The 13,078-nt window shown below is 41.2% G+C and overlaps 1 protein-coding gene across 1 annotated transcript; it reads left to right on the forward strand.

Annotated features, from left to right (window-relative positions):
- The first annotated feature begins 8,045 nt into the window (after window positions 1-8,045).
- Window positions 8,046-12,613, forward strand: LOC110494322. Its single transcript, XM_021569280.2, has 2 exons — window positions 8,046-8,352; window positions 10,837-12,613. Exons 1-2 carry the CDS (start codon window positions 8,344-8,346, stop codon window positions 12,199-12,201), a joined length of 1,374 nt encoding a protein of 457 aa, XP_021424955.2. The 5' UTR covers window positions 8,046-8,343; the 3' UTR covers window positions 12,202-12,613.
- The last annotated feature ends 465 nt before the right edge of the window (window positions 12,614-13,078 follow it).

Here is a 13,078-nt window from a genome sequence, read left to right on the forward strand (position 1 = left end):
TGATGAGTCCAAATGTGAGATTTTTGGTCTTTGTAAGACGCAGATTAGGTGAACAGTTGATCTCCGCATGTGTGGTTCCCACCGTGAAGCGTGGGGGAGGAGGTGTGATGGTGTGGGGGTGCTTTGCTGGTGACACTGTTTGTGATTTATTTAGAATTCAAGGGACATCTTACCAGCATGGCTACCTCAGCATTCTCCAGCGATACTTCATCCCATCTGGTTTGCGCTTAGTGGGACTATTATTTGTTTTTCAGCAGGACAATGACCCAATACACCTATAGACTGTGTAAGGGTTATTTGACCAATAATGAGAGTGATAGTGTGCTGCATCAGATGACCTGGCCTCCACAATCACCCAACCTCAACCCAATTGAGATGGTTTAGGATGAGTTTGACCACAGAGTGAAGCCAACAAGTGCTCAGCATATGTGGGAACTCCTTCAAGACTGTTGGAAAAGCATTCCAGGTGAAGCAAAGCTGTCATTAAGGCAAAGGGTGGCTAAATATAAAATACATTTTGATTTGTTTATTAACAATTTCTTGGTTACTACATGATTCCATATGTGTTATTTCATAGTTTTGATGTTTTCACTATTCTTCTACAATGTAGAAAATAGTAAAATAAAGAAAAATCCTTGAATGAGTAAGTGTGTCCAAACTTTTGCCTGGTGCTGTATCTAGTTAACAATGGATACGCAACAATGGGCGTGACGGATAGAAGTAGTCACTACAGTTGTGATCAAGGCTTACATCAAAGTTGCCTGATGCTGAATGGAAAGTGCAATATCCTGATCAGTTACTCAGAAGAAAATCCTTTGTGACTGTCTAATTGATAAGTTAACTTGCCAGTGTGGACCCAAAACAAAGACATTCAACACATTTACAAACTACCTTTTTAAGATGTGTATACAACCATGGTAGTGGAGGCTCCTCAGAGGAGGAAGGGAAGTACCATCCTCCTCAGGGAATTTCAAAAAATATTTAATTGTAAAACATTTAAAAAGTTATAATTTTTAGATAGAACTATACTAAATATAATCACGTCACCAAATAACTGATTAAAACACACTATTTGCAAAGGTCTACAGTAGCCTCAACAGCACGCTGTAGCGTAGCACCAGGGTGTAGCTGGAGGACAGCTAGCTTCCGTCCTCTTCTGGGTACATTGATTTCAATAAAAAAACCTAGGAGGTTCATGGTTCCCCCTTCCATAGACTTACACAGTAATTATGACAACTTCCGGAGGATGTCCTCCAACCTATCAGAGCTCTTGCATGTTGTCCACCCAATCAAAGGATCAGATAATGAATCTAGTACTGAAAGCATAAACTACAGCTAGCTAGCACTGCAGTGTATAAGATGTGGTGAGTAGTTGACTCAAAGAGAGTGAAAGACAATAGTTGAACAGTTTTGAACATATTCATTTCTTCCAAAATGAAGGAAAAGTAAGAGAGAAATAGCGAGAGAGAGAGTGTGTCATTTTTTTCACTTTCAATTACTTAGCTAGAAAATGCAGCTAGCTACAGGGATGCTGTGTTAGCTCGGTGGCTATGATTTTCCAACACGTCACTGGAACTCTTCCAAGTCATGGTAAGCTTTTGGTATTACTTATATATTGACTCCGGGGCCTGCCGGTGTAACTGCTTACTGAATATACACTAAGTTACTGCATGATTGCAGCGAGTTTACTACCGCATTAGTTTTATTGGCTATGCTGACTATGACGTTACTTTAGCTAACGATGTATATACAGTAGGCTGTGTGTAGCGGTTGGCTTGGAAAGGTTTTTCCGCCTGGTCACATCCAACTGATATGTTATGCATTGAAGTCCACAAGCAAAGGGAAGATAATGAATATAACACGGCTATTTTGAGAGTGAACTGCATTTACGCGTGATCAGGGGTGTATTCATTCCGCCTAATTTGTTGAAAAACGTTTCTTAAACGGAACAAAACGGGGATAATTTGTGCAAACTCTCGTTTGCAACTGTTGGACTAACGAGTACACCCTATATAAGCTAGATGCAGTCAAGAGTGTGAAGGCGGTTTTGAATGTCACCTCAAATTTGTCTCTCGACCTGTGTGCACCTACGTTGTAAACTTTAATTCATAGGCTAGGTTGTAGCAACCTCATGATGGGTATAAGGAACATTCAAGTATTATGTCTGTCTAAAAACAATTATCATGTGATTTCACCCATGGAATTAGCTGTGGGTGAATGGAATATGAATGAGTCATCCGATATGCTGTAATAGAAGTAAGGCCATGGTGTTCTTTTGTTACTGAAGCGTATATATCAAATAACCTGATAATGATCCACATCATATGGGTAGACAAATAATGTGTGTTATGCAGCATAACACAACTATCTTTTTTTTAGGATGCAAACCAGTAATATGAATCACTGTTGATCCATCCTGTTCTGATCTAATGAAATGAATGTAGGATTTCCTTTGGCCTAGAATCAAGGCCTTTTGCGGTCATGAAGGACAAAGCTAGATCCCTCTTGGTTCTCTTCAGCAAAGACTGAACCTCAAGTTATGGGTTATATGTCAGACTCTCCTATACCACTTTGCCCAACATGTTATACTGAGGAGGTTGTAAATAAACCCTTTTTAAGATGATATAACTTGTATCATTATTATAGGGCTGTGAAACTGATGGCCAAATGGCTTCAGACTGAGCATTTCTCACCATTTATGAGCAATTTACGGAGTGCAATTTCCCTTTTATAACAGTTAGGTGTCCATTTATTTACAGTAGTGTGTTGATTATTGCTTTCTTCAGTGGAAATACAGAATATTTAAAAATGGCAAACCCACCAAAAGCTAAATCAAGCAGAGATTTACAACTATTTAACCATGTTAATCAGTACTGAAACATGCAAACTACAAACATTTAACCCATTAAAATAAAATAAATACATGACAACTAGTTACAAATATTTTATTACAAATAATTCATACAATAGTCAAGAGTTGGCTATAATATGAGTACAAACAAAGTGAGTGTGTATGTTTGTGTGCATATTATGGTGTATATTATAATTTCCCAACATAAAATATATCCCCATTCCCCTATCAAATACATTGATCGATACAAAAATCTGGCAAACCTCAGAATTCAATTTAGCCTTGCATGAAATGTATTATGAAAGAAATGGTGTAATGTACACAAAAAAAAGTGGAGCCTTGTATGAAATGCATTATGAAGAAAATGTTGTAATGTAGGCTCCACGGAATTTGAAATGCATTATGAAGAAAATCGTGTAGGCCTACTGTTGCCCACATGAAAAAAGGGCCTTTCTGACTACAAGTACACCAGTATTCCAAAGTATTATGTGAAAACAAGCATAGAAAACAGTATTGGCAAAAATAAAATAAAAATAAACAACGTTTCAGTGACAACCTGGTTGATTAACAATATTAGGTTGTTAACGCTGTTTCAAAAATATATAAATAAATGTGGGACACAAAAAAAGGCAGTGTAGAACACCATTGCCCATCATGGATTGCTCTAATAACGTTCAAAGGATTGTTTCGAAGTTTGACCCCGAAAAATGTATTTTGCCATGAAGTTGCACAAAAGTGTGTGTATTTTTGCATGAATTACGCCTCACAAAATCTGATGAAATATACAGTGCCTTGCGAAAGTATTCGGCCCCCTTGAACTTTGCGACCTTTTGCCACATTTCAGGCTTCAAACATAAAGATATAAAACTGTATTTTTTTGTGAAGAATCAACAACAAGTGGGACACAATCATGAAGTGGAACGACATTTATTGGATATTTCAAACTTTTTTAACAAATCAAAAACTGAAAAATTGGGATTGCAAAATTATTCAGCCCCTTTACTTTCAGTGCAGCAAACTCTCTCCAGAAGTTCAGTGAGGATCTCTGAATGATCCAATGTTGACCTAAATGACTAATGATGATAAATACAATCCACCTGTGTGTAATCAAGTCTCCGTATAAATGCACCTGCACTGTGATAGTCTCAGAGGTCCGTTAAAAGCGCAGAGAGCATCATGAAGAACAAGGAACACACCAGGCAGGTCCGAGATACTGTTGTGAAGAAGTTTAAAGCCGATTTGGATACAAGAAGATTTCCCAAGCTTTAAACATCCCAAGGAGCACTGTGCAAGCGATAATATTGAAATGGAAGGAGTATCAGACCACTGTAAATCTACCAAGACCTGGCCGTCCCTCTAAACTTTCAGCTCATACAAGGAGAAGACTGATCAGAGATGCAGCCAAGAGGACCATGATCACTCTGGATGAACTGCAGAGATCTACAGCTGAGGTGGGAGACTCTGTCCATAGGACAACAATCAGTCGTATATTGCACAAATCTGGCCTTAATGGAAGAGTGGCAAGAAGAAAGCCATTTCTTAAAGATATCCATAAAAAGTGTCGTTTAAAGTTTGCCACAAGCCACCTGGGAGACACACAAAACATGTGGAAGAAGGTGCTCTGGTCAGATGAAACCAAAATTGAACTTTTTGGCAACAATGCAAAACGTTATGTATGGCGTAAAAGCAACACAGCTCATCACCCTGAACACACCATACCCACTGTCAAACATGGTGGTGGCAGCATCATGGTTTGGGCCTGCTTTTCTTCAGCAGGGACAGGGAAGATGGTTAAAATTGATGGGAAGATGGATGGAGCCAAATACAGGACCATTCTGGAAGAAAACCTGATGGAGTCTGCAAAAGACCTGAGACTGGGACGGAGATTTGTCTTCCAACAAGACAATGATCCAAAACATAAAGCAAAATCTACAATGGAATGGTTCAATAATAAACATATCCAGGTGTTAGAATGGCCAAGTCAAAGTCCAGACCTGAATCCAATCGAGAATCTGTGGAAAGAACTGAAAACTGCTGTTCACAAATGCTCTCCATCCAACCTCACTGAACTCGAGCTGTTTTGCAAGGAGGAATGGGAAAAAAATTCAGTCTCTCGATGTGCAAAACTGATAGAGACATACCCCAAGCGACTTACAGCTGTAATCGCAGCAAAAGGTGGCGCTACAAAGTATTAACTTAAGGGGGCTGAATAATTTTGCACGCCCAATTTTTCAGTTTTTGATTTGTTAAAAAAGTTAGAAATATCCAATAAATGTCGTTCCACTTCATGATTGTGTCCCACTTGTTGTTGATTCTTCACAAAAAAATACAGTTTTATATCTTTATGTTTGAAGCCTGAAATGTGGCAAAATGTCGCAAAGTTCAAGGGGGCCGAATACTTTCGCAAGGCACTGTATATATTGTTTGAGTGTGATATTGTGTTGTTCTATCAGATCTTTCAGCAGTCTGATGTTCACGTTAGACAAAAATCTGACAGAGTTGATGTTTCACGGATATGACCAAATGTTCTTCTTAATTCAAGTGGAATACAAAGTAGCAATTTTGTATTTCCTCAGTTGCTTTATAACCTTAAAACCTAATTAAAATAAATATATTTGAACCTAAATGTATTTTCTATCAGGGACATGGGGTTGAGACAGTTTAATTTCAATATTATTTGTTTAAATCTGTCAAAAGTAAAGAACTTTACAGACCATGAATGGTCTTGTTGCATTACATGTAATGAAGACATGAAGAAGGGGTCCTTATGGTATAGCTGACCCTGCTTATTCCTGATTAATTTAGGATTTTAGACAAATCTTACGGAGTTGACCAAATCTCCGGACACATTTAAGAATCACAGTTTTGAGAGAAATATTATTTAAAGTCACAGAGGGCTTATTGCAAGAAACTACATAATATCCTTTGTCAGTTCATATTTATGATTGGAAGTTTAGAATTTTAAACACTTTTTGGGGTATTTGAATTGGGGTCCTTTGCTCTGGACAGAGCATTTCCGGGCATAGAGCCGACATATAAATTAATAATATAGAAAATATTTAGAAAATTCTCAAAACTAATATTTTCCCTTATAAAATGTCCCTAAATGTGTTTTTTTTTTTTTTTTTTACTTAAAGAGATTCTCTGGTACTTTTTTGTACTTGCTAGCTGTCACTTAAATGAAGAGGGGCTGAAGTTCATTGACTAGAACTTGAATTACTAGGGTCTGGTGCATGTGGGGAATAATGAAAGGAAAATAGTGCAGCACAGCTTCCAGAAAAACAGTCACTTTCAAATTTGGGATTTAGTGGCTAAATGAGGTAAAACAGTAATTCTGCTCATAGATTATGCATGCATGAACTACACAGACACATCCAGACCAAAGCTGGAGGTTTAAAAAAAATACTTAGGAGTTGCCAAAGTTCCGGAGCATGTCTTTAAATAATGCAACTAAATATTCTTTATTTTTTCCAACTATAAAAATACAATTTCCCAGACTGACAAGGATTGTCCTGACTTTCAAGAATCCCTGAATGATACATTTTTGACATATTATCTTGTTGCATCTTGGTCACCTGGGTGCAGAAATGGAACATGCTACAGTTTAATGTACAGATAAAATAATACAGATTATCACATGGGACATAGTAGCTTATATCCACATTAGGTCCGTGCAACTGATCTTAACAATAATGACCAAAATATGTTGTACCTGGGAAGATTCTTTAAAATATTAAAATCACAGAGTGGAGGGGTGTGTATAGTCTCTTCTGCAGTGTAGGAGGATGTACCAGACAACCCACTGTGCTCCAGGGCCAGATCCCTCTTTCTAGGAAACCCCCTCATGGTGAAAGAGTTCCCTCTAGTGCTTATAAACTGTTGATAACATGTTGGGTTGGAGCAGTGAAGTGATGCAATTTCACAGATTTATCTGCTCATCTGGCCAATAATAAATAGTTTTAGAAGCTTGGATACACACAAACTTCCCCACCTCCTCTGTCCCTTTTGTTGGCCAAGGCTAGCCTTTGGCCCCACGTTTGAATAGGGAACAAGAGCCCCACTCACTTAGAGGGAAAGTGTGGGTACTCAGCTCTGAGAAAGGAAGAAAATAGCACTTTGACATGAGAGAGAGAGCGAGAGAGAGACTAAACAAGCTGTTATATACACTTGAGATGATGATGAGGTTATACCCATCATCGCATTAAAAATAGAATATTAATAGTAAAAATGTACTTCCAAGAACTAAATCTTTTGCGATTAGTTTTGACAAAATACTTTCTCAATCTGTTGATCACTGAACCATCAGGATGCTCAATCTGTTGATCACTGAACCATCAGGATGCTCAATCTGTTGATCACTGAACCATCAGGATGCTCAATCTGTTGATCACTGAACCATCAGGATGCTCAATCTGTTGATCACTGAACCATCAGGATGCTCAATCTGTTGATCACTGAACCATCAGGATGCTCAATCTGTTGATCACTGAACCATCAGGATGCTCAATCTGTTGATCACTGAACCATCAGGATGCTCAATCTGTTGATCACTGAACCATCAGGATGCTCAATCTGGAACACATTGTTCAGTTGTTTTATGACAACACTTGGCGAGCTGAAGAAGTGGGAATGGGATGTAGCATGACTTTCACAACAGGGCTCTTAGAGAAGTGTGAGAGAGGGAGGTCCAGGTTCCAATAGCTCACATATAATGATGGCATGCATCCTCAGGGCAAAGCTTTACTCTGCTGGAAGCTCCCAGTGCCACAGACATGGGCTTTTATCCACTTTCTATATAGAGTAAGGCTCAGTGAATAGAGCCTCTGGAGAAAAAGGAGGTGCATTTTCCCTTAGATTTCAGCACGTAGGGTTCTCGTTAGTAATGAAGGGAGGTGTTAGTGTGTTTCATATTTTATTGTCACGTGCACAAGTAGAGTGAAATTATTTTCTTGCAAGTTCTTTCCCAACAATGCAGTAATCAATATCAGTAGTAAAGTATTTTTTGGCAGTAAAACAAAAATGAGGAGGGGAGTGATGTCTGGTTCAATGAGTCGGCTTTGTTTCATTTTGTGGACTAATGATCAGTGAATGGATGAAGTTGTCCCCGCCCCTGGACCAAAAAATATATAATCTGCTCAGGGCACGAGGGAAGATTTTTGCCAAGTATCTAGGTCAAAATCAAAGCCCTACTCTACTACAGGGACAGACAGAGACATAGAGAGAAAACAAAACAAAACAGCATTAGAAAACATGGACCCTCTCCATGTGAATCAACATTCCAGCCCTGTCCTGCCTGTTGAGCAATGAGGCCAACTCAGAGAAAGAGAAAGGGGGAGGGGAGAGAAAGCGGGTAAGTGAGAAGGAGGGGTGAAGGGTGTCATTGGTGAGGGGCGAAAACCCCATTGGAGAAGAAGAGAACAGCTAGGGTTTCATTTGGGCAAAAGCTGTGTTACATAATGAAGTAACCTGGCTCAGAGTATCACATACTACGGATGTTTGAGGTAAGTGTTCAACTGTTTATTAAGATGCATATTAAAACATGATTTTTTAATGTAAGCTGTGGGTGAGTATACTATTGAAATTACATTGTGGGGAGATAACAGGGAACTCTGGTAAATATTTGATTTTCTACTTCATAGCTGTCTTTGATAAGTTGGAAAATGTATGCAGTCAATAACACAACTTAGAACTATGAAATACGAACTCACGTCCGTCTGATTAAGACAGACAACCAATTGTATCCTAAAATATGATACATTTATTTAAAAAAATAAAACAGACTACTTTTTAAAAAAAAAGTAAAGAGGCCCAGCTAGCACATAATGTTCTGAGAACCATATGTTTCTTAAAGCTTGGTGAGAGTGTGGGTGTGCTATGGTTATTTTGCATACAACCTTCCCACAATGTTCCGGGAAAGGTGATGGATGTTTCTTAGATGGGAATTTCAGTACTTCAGCAGAACGTATCCTATTGGTTTCCTCATATACTGAACAAAAATATACATGTAAAGCATTGGTCCTATGTTTCATGAGCTGAAATTAAAGATCCCAGAAAATTGTCCATATACACAAAAAGCTTATTTCTCTGAAATTGTGCACAAATTTGTTTATATCCCTGTTAGTGCGCACTTCTTCTTTGCCAAGATAATCCATCCACCTGACAGGTGTGGCATATCAAGAAGCTGATTAAACATCATGATCATTACACAGGTGAACTTTGTGCTGGGGACAATCAAAGACCACTCTAAAATATGCAGTTGTCACAACAATGCCACAGATGTCTCAAGTTTTGAGGGAGCGTGCAATTGGCATGCTGACTGTAGGAATGACCACCAGAGCTGTTGCCAGAGAATTTAATGTCCATTTCTCTACCATAAGCCACCTCCAATGTAATTTTAGAGAACCAGCCTCACAATCGCAGACCGCGTGTAACCACGCTAGCCCAGGACCTACACATCCAGCTTCTTCACCTGCGGGATCGTCTGAGACCAGTCAACCAGACAGCTGATGAAACTGTGGGTTTGCACAACCAAATAATTTTTGCACAAACTGTCAGAAATCTACTCAGGGAAGCTCATCTGCATGCTCATTGTCCTCACGAGGTCCTTGACCTGACTGCAGTTCGGCGTCGTAACCATACACACTGGAGAAGTGTGCTCTTCACAGATGAATCCCGGTTTCAACTGTACCATGCAGATGGCAGACAGCATGTATGGCGCTATGTGGGCGCTATGTCAACGTTGTGAACAGAGTGCCCCGTGGTGCTAGGGTTATGGTATGGGCAGGCAGAAGCTACGGACAACGAACACAATTGTATTTTATCGATGGCAATTAGAATGCACAGAGATGCTGTGATGAGATCCTTGTCGTTCCATTCATCTGTTCAGAGAACGTTCTTCTTTGGGAATTTCAGTATTTCAGCATAACCTTCTCTACAGGTTCTCAGAACATTAAGAAAACGTTCCATAAAACCTACAAGAAAACATTTGTCATTTTTAAAGAACGTTGTAAGAATGTTATTTAAAAACATATACATTGCATTCTCAGCATAAACAGAACGCACTCTCCTCTCTTGTTAAGTGTATTCATGTGTTTTGTCCACACCAACTAACTGGCCACACCTGATATTAATGAGTGTTTGTTTTCTTTGAAATGGGGTCTGTTTGAATACACTAAAATTAACAGCTTTGTAGGAGTTTAAAAATAACATGGCATGCTAGCTCCATCTTTTTGTCGCAGTGGACTAATTCCATGGATAGAAAACAGATCATAGGTTTGAATATCCCTAATGCCATGTCACAATAAAACATGATTAATGCTTAAGCAAATTCATTTCCATGTGTCCTATCTGAGTTCAAAACTAAGATAGCAGTCTTATTGGAACATTCAGTTATAGTTTTAAGGAAGTCATTAAAAAAAAACTCCAAATAACCTAGAATTTCCATTCTCAGAACATTAATATAACCTCCCAGGAAAACGTTTTACTATGGTTCCCCGAGTTTTCAGAAACTCCCTGCAACCTAAAAATGAACATTCCCAAAACAGGTAAATGTTCACTTCCAATCTCAGAACGTTTAAAAAAAACATTCAGTTTTACTGGCCAGGAAACTTATGGCTTCGTTCCCAGAACCAATGAGAAACCAAAAACGTACGTTCCCACAACTTCCAAGAAACCCAATGTGCTAGCTGGGGGCATACCATTTACTTTACATAGACAACATGATGTTCAGGAAAGCACATTGTTATATTTGTTTTGAGGGAAATAGTGCAGCTGCAAAGAGGGCTTAGCTAGAGAGCTAGAGTTGGAAAAAAGCCAGTTGGAGAGTTTGCGCTTTCGCATGTTTTGGTGAATTCCTTTACTGACAGACAATTCCAAAGCAAATCATTTTACAACCACATTCGACAAATAACGAATGTTGAGCAAGATTTTATCCAAACAGGTGCTATTATGGTAAAACATTTATTTTATTCCTCTGTCTTCTCCAGCTTCCTGTGTACAGCATTATTGGAGTAGAACTCACAGGTAAAATGATGCACCCCAAGATGAGGGGTCTGTTTCTTATCCAACTGCTGCTGATTGAACAGGCTCTGTGTAGAACACCAACTCCCCCTGTTCTGAAGACCACTCCGCTCTCCAAGACCTCCGTTTTAGGGGAGGGGGAGACTATCAAAAAGGAGCGGCAGTCACTTCTGGGGTCCCAGACCCAACTTGGTCTCCCATCAGATGCAGCTGAGAGTGCGGCCCCTGAAGAGTGGGTGGTGCAGGATGAGGCCAGGGCCCAGTCTGCCCAGCGTATTGTCACCACGCTGAAGGCCAAGCTGCAGGGCCGGATCCTCGTCCAGGCCAACACCAGCTGTGAGGAGCTGCTGTCTGCCTCTACACTGCAGGACCCTGCCTCAGCCCTGTTCCCCCGGGAGCTCCTGGGCCTATCCCTGGTGCCAGTGCTGGTGGCGGCAGGCTGTTCTCAGGAGGCCCAGACCCTGATACTCAGAATGTACAACCTGTTGGGGGTGGAGGACACAGAGGAGCTCCTCATAGAGGTGGAGAGCCTTATGGCAAAGAGGGCATCCCGCCCCAGAGCCACTACCCCCCCTGCCTCACACATGGAGAAGGTTCAGGCAGAGCGCCACCTACAGGCAGTGATGTTCAACATACAGCAGCTGGCCAGGGCTGGGGTGGGTCAGAGGGGGCACAGGGCCTCTGGAAGAGGGAAGCAGGAGGAGAGGTGTCAGGGCTGGACCAGGGTGAACGGGACCCTGCTTTTGGGGGAGACAGTGCAGGGAGCCACCACAGGGGGGCTGGAGGCGGCTGTAAGTGTCTGTGAGAGCCTGGGGTCCCAGTGTGCTGGTGTGTCCCATAACGGAGGGCAGTACCAGGCGGTTCTGATGTCAGGCAGCCGGGTGGTGCCCTCTGAGTACTTGGACTCAGAATGCTGGATTCGACAGTGCCAGGTGCAGGATGAGGAGTCACCTGGGGCCTCAGGGCGGCGGGCGCGGCGCAGCCCTCAGCGGAACTGCATCAACAAAAAGGAGGAGCACGTGTACAATGTGGTGGAGTGGATCCCTGTCGTCAGCACCCTTTACAACCTGGGCACGGCCGTCTACTACACCTCTGTCAACTGCTCCGAGACGGCCAAGGAGAGAGCCATCCTCAGCGCCGTCGACCTGGGCACTGACGCCCTCATGGCTGTCACTGGGGGAACGGTGGGCGTGGCAGGCTACGTGGCCGGGGCTGGAGTGAAGACGGGGGTGAAGGCTGGGATCAAGTACCTGCTGTCCTCCATGAAGCAGGAGGAGGACCTGATAGTTAATGAGTACAGTTGGGAGGAGGGAATCATCACCATACAGTAAACAGACAGTAGCCTGGTTGGTTGGTAGCCAGATATTATTTTGCTTAGCCAATGGCAGCATAAAAAGATCTGGAGACCAGGAAGTGGTCTCAGGGAACCACTGAGTAAACTCTAAGACCCCTTGACCTCTACTCCCCAATCCTCTCAACCCAAACCCTTTCTGTCCTCCTTCGGTACTATTGGTCAGGTCAGACTCAATTTACACATCTGATACTTCCAGTGCAGGGACTATTGTAACAGTACTACCTTTCAGATGTTGTTTTGTTTGTTCTGTGTCCTCTAGAAACATATGGATCGAAATTCAAGCTGGCTATTTGTAAAAATATCAACTAATTGATTTATAAGCTATTTTTCCTTGATACATGAAAGTTTGCAACTGCCCTTGATTGATTAAATTATCATTTTAGCTAGTAGTTTTTTACTACTACTTTTGAGTGTCTTCATTGACCAAACCAAAAACGTCATTATATCAGTGGAGTTGAGTGAATCAAGTAAGAATTATTGTACTAATGACTGATTGAATATAAACTTAACTTAGTCATTGCAAAATAACTCACAACACTATTCCAGCAGTGGAGGATGCTGAGGGGAGAACGGCTCATAATAATGGCCGGAACGGAGCAAATGGAATGGCATCAGACACATGGAAATCATGAGTTTGATGTATTTGATACCATTCCACTGATTCAGCTCCAGTCATTACCACGCAACCGTTTTCCCCAATTAAGGTGCCACCAACCTCCTGTGTGTTCCAGGGCCCGGATTTTAGGCTTACAAGTGTTTTAATGATGCAGCTTTCCTACAACGGCCGAAGATGTAACATGCGCTTCCCAAAACACCAGAGAAGGGTGCAATTGCAGCCTGAAATTCGGGGCACC

Source organism: Oncorhynchus mykiss, chromosome 17 (assembly GCF_013265735.2).
Source record: "Oncorhynchus mykiss isolate Arlee chromosome 17, USDA_OmykA_1.1, whole genome shotgun sequence".
Taxonomy (NCBI): Eukaryota; Metazoa; Chordata; class Actinopteri; order Salmoniformes; family Salmonidae; genus Oncorhynchus; species Oncorhynchus mykiss.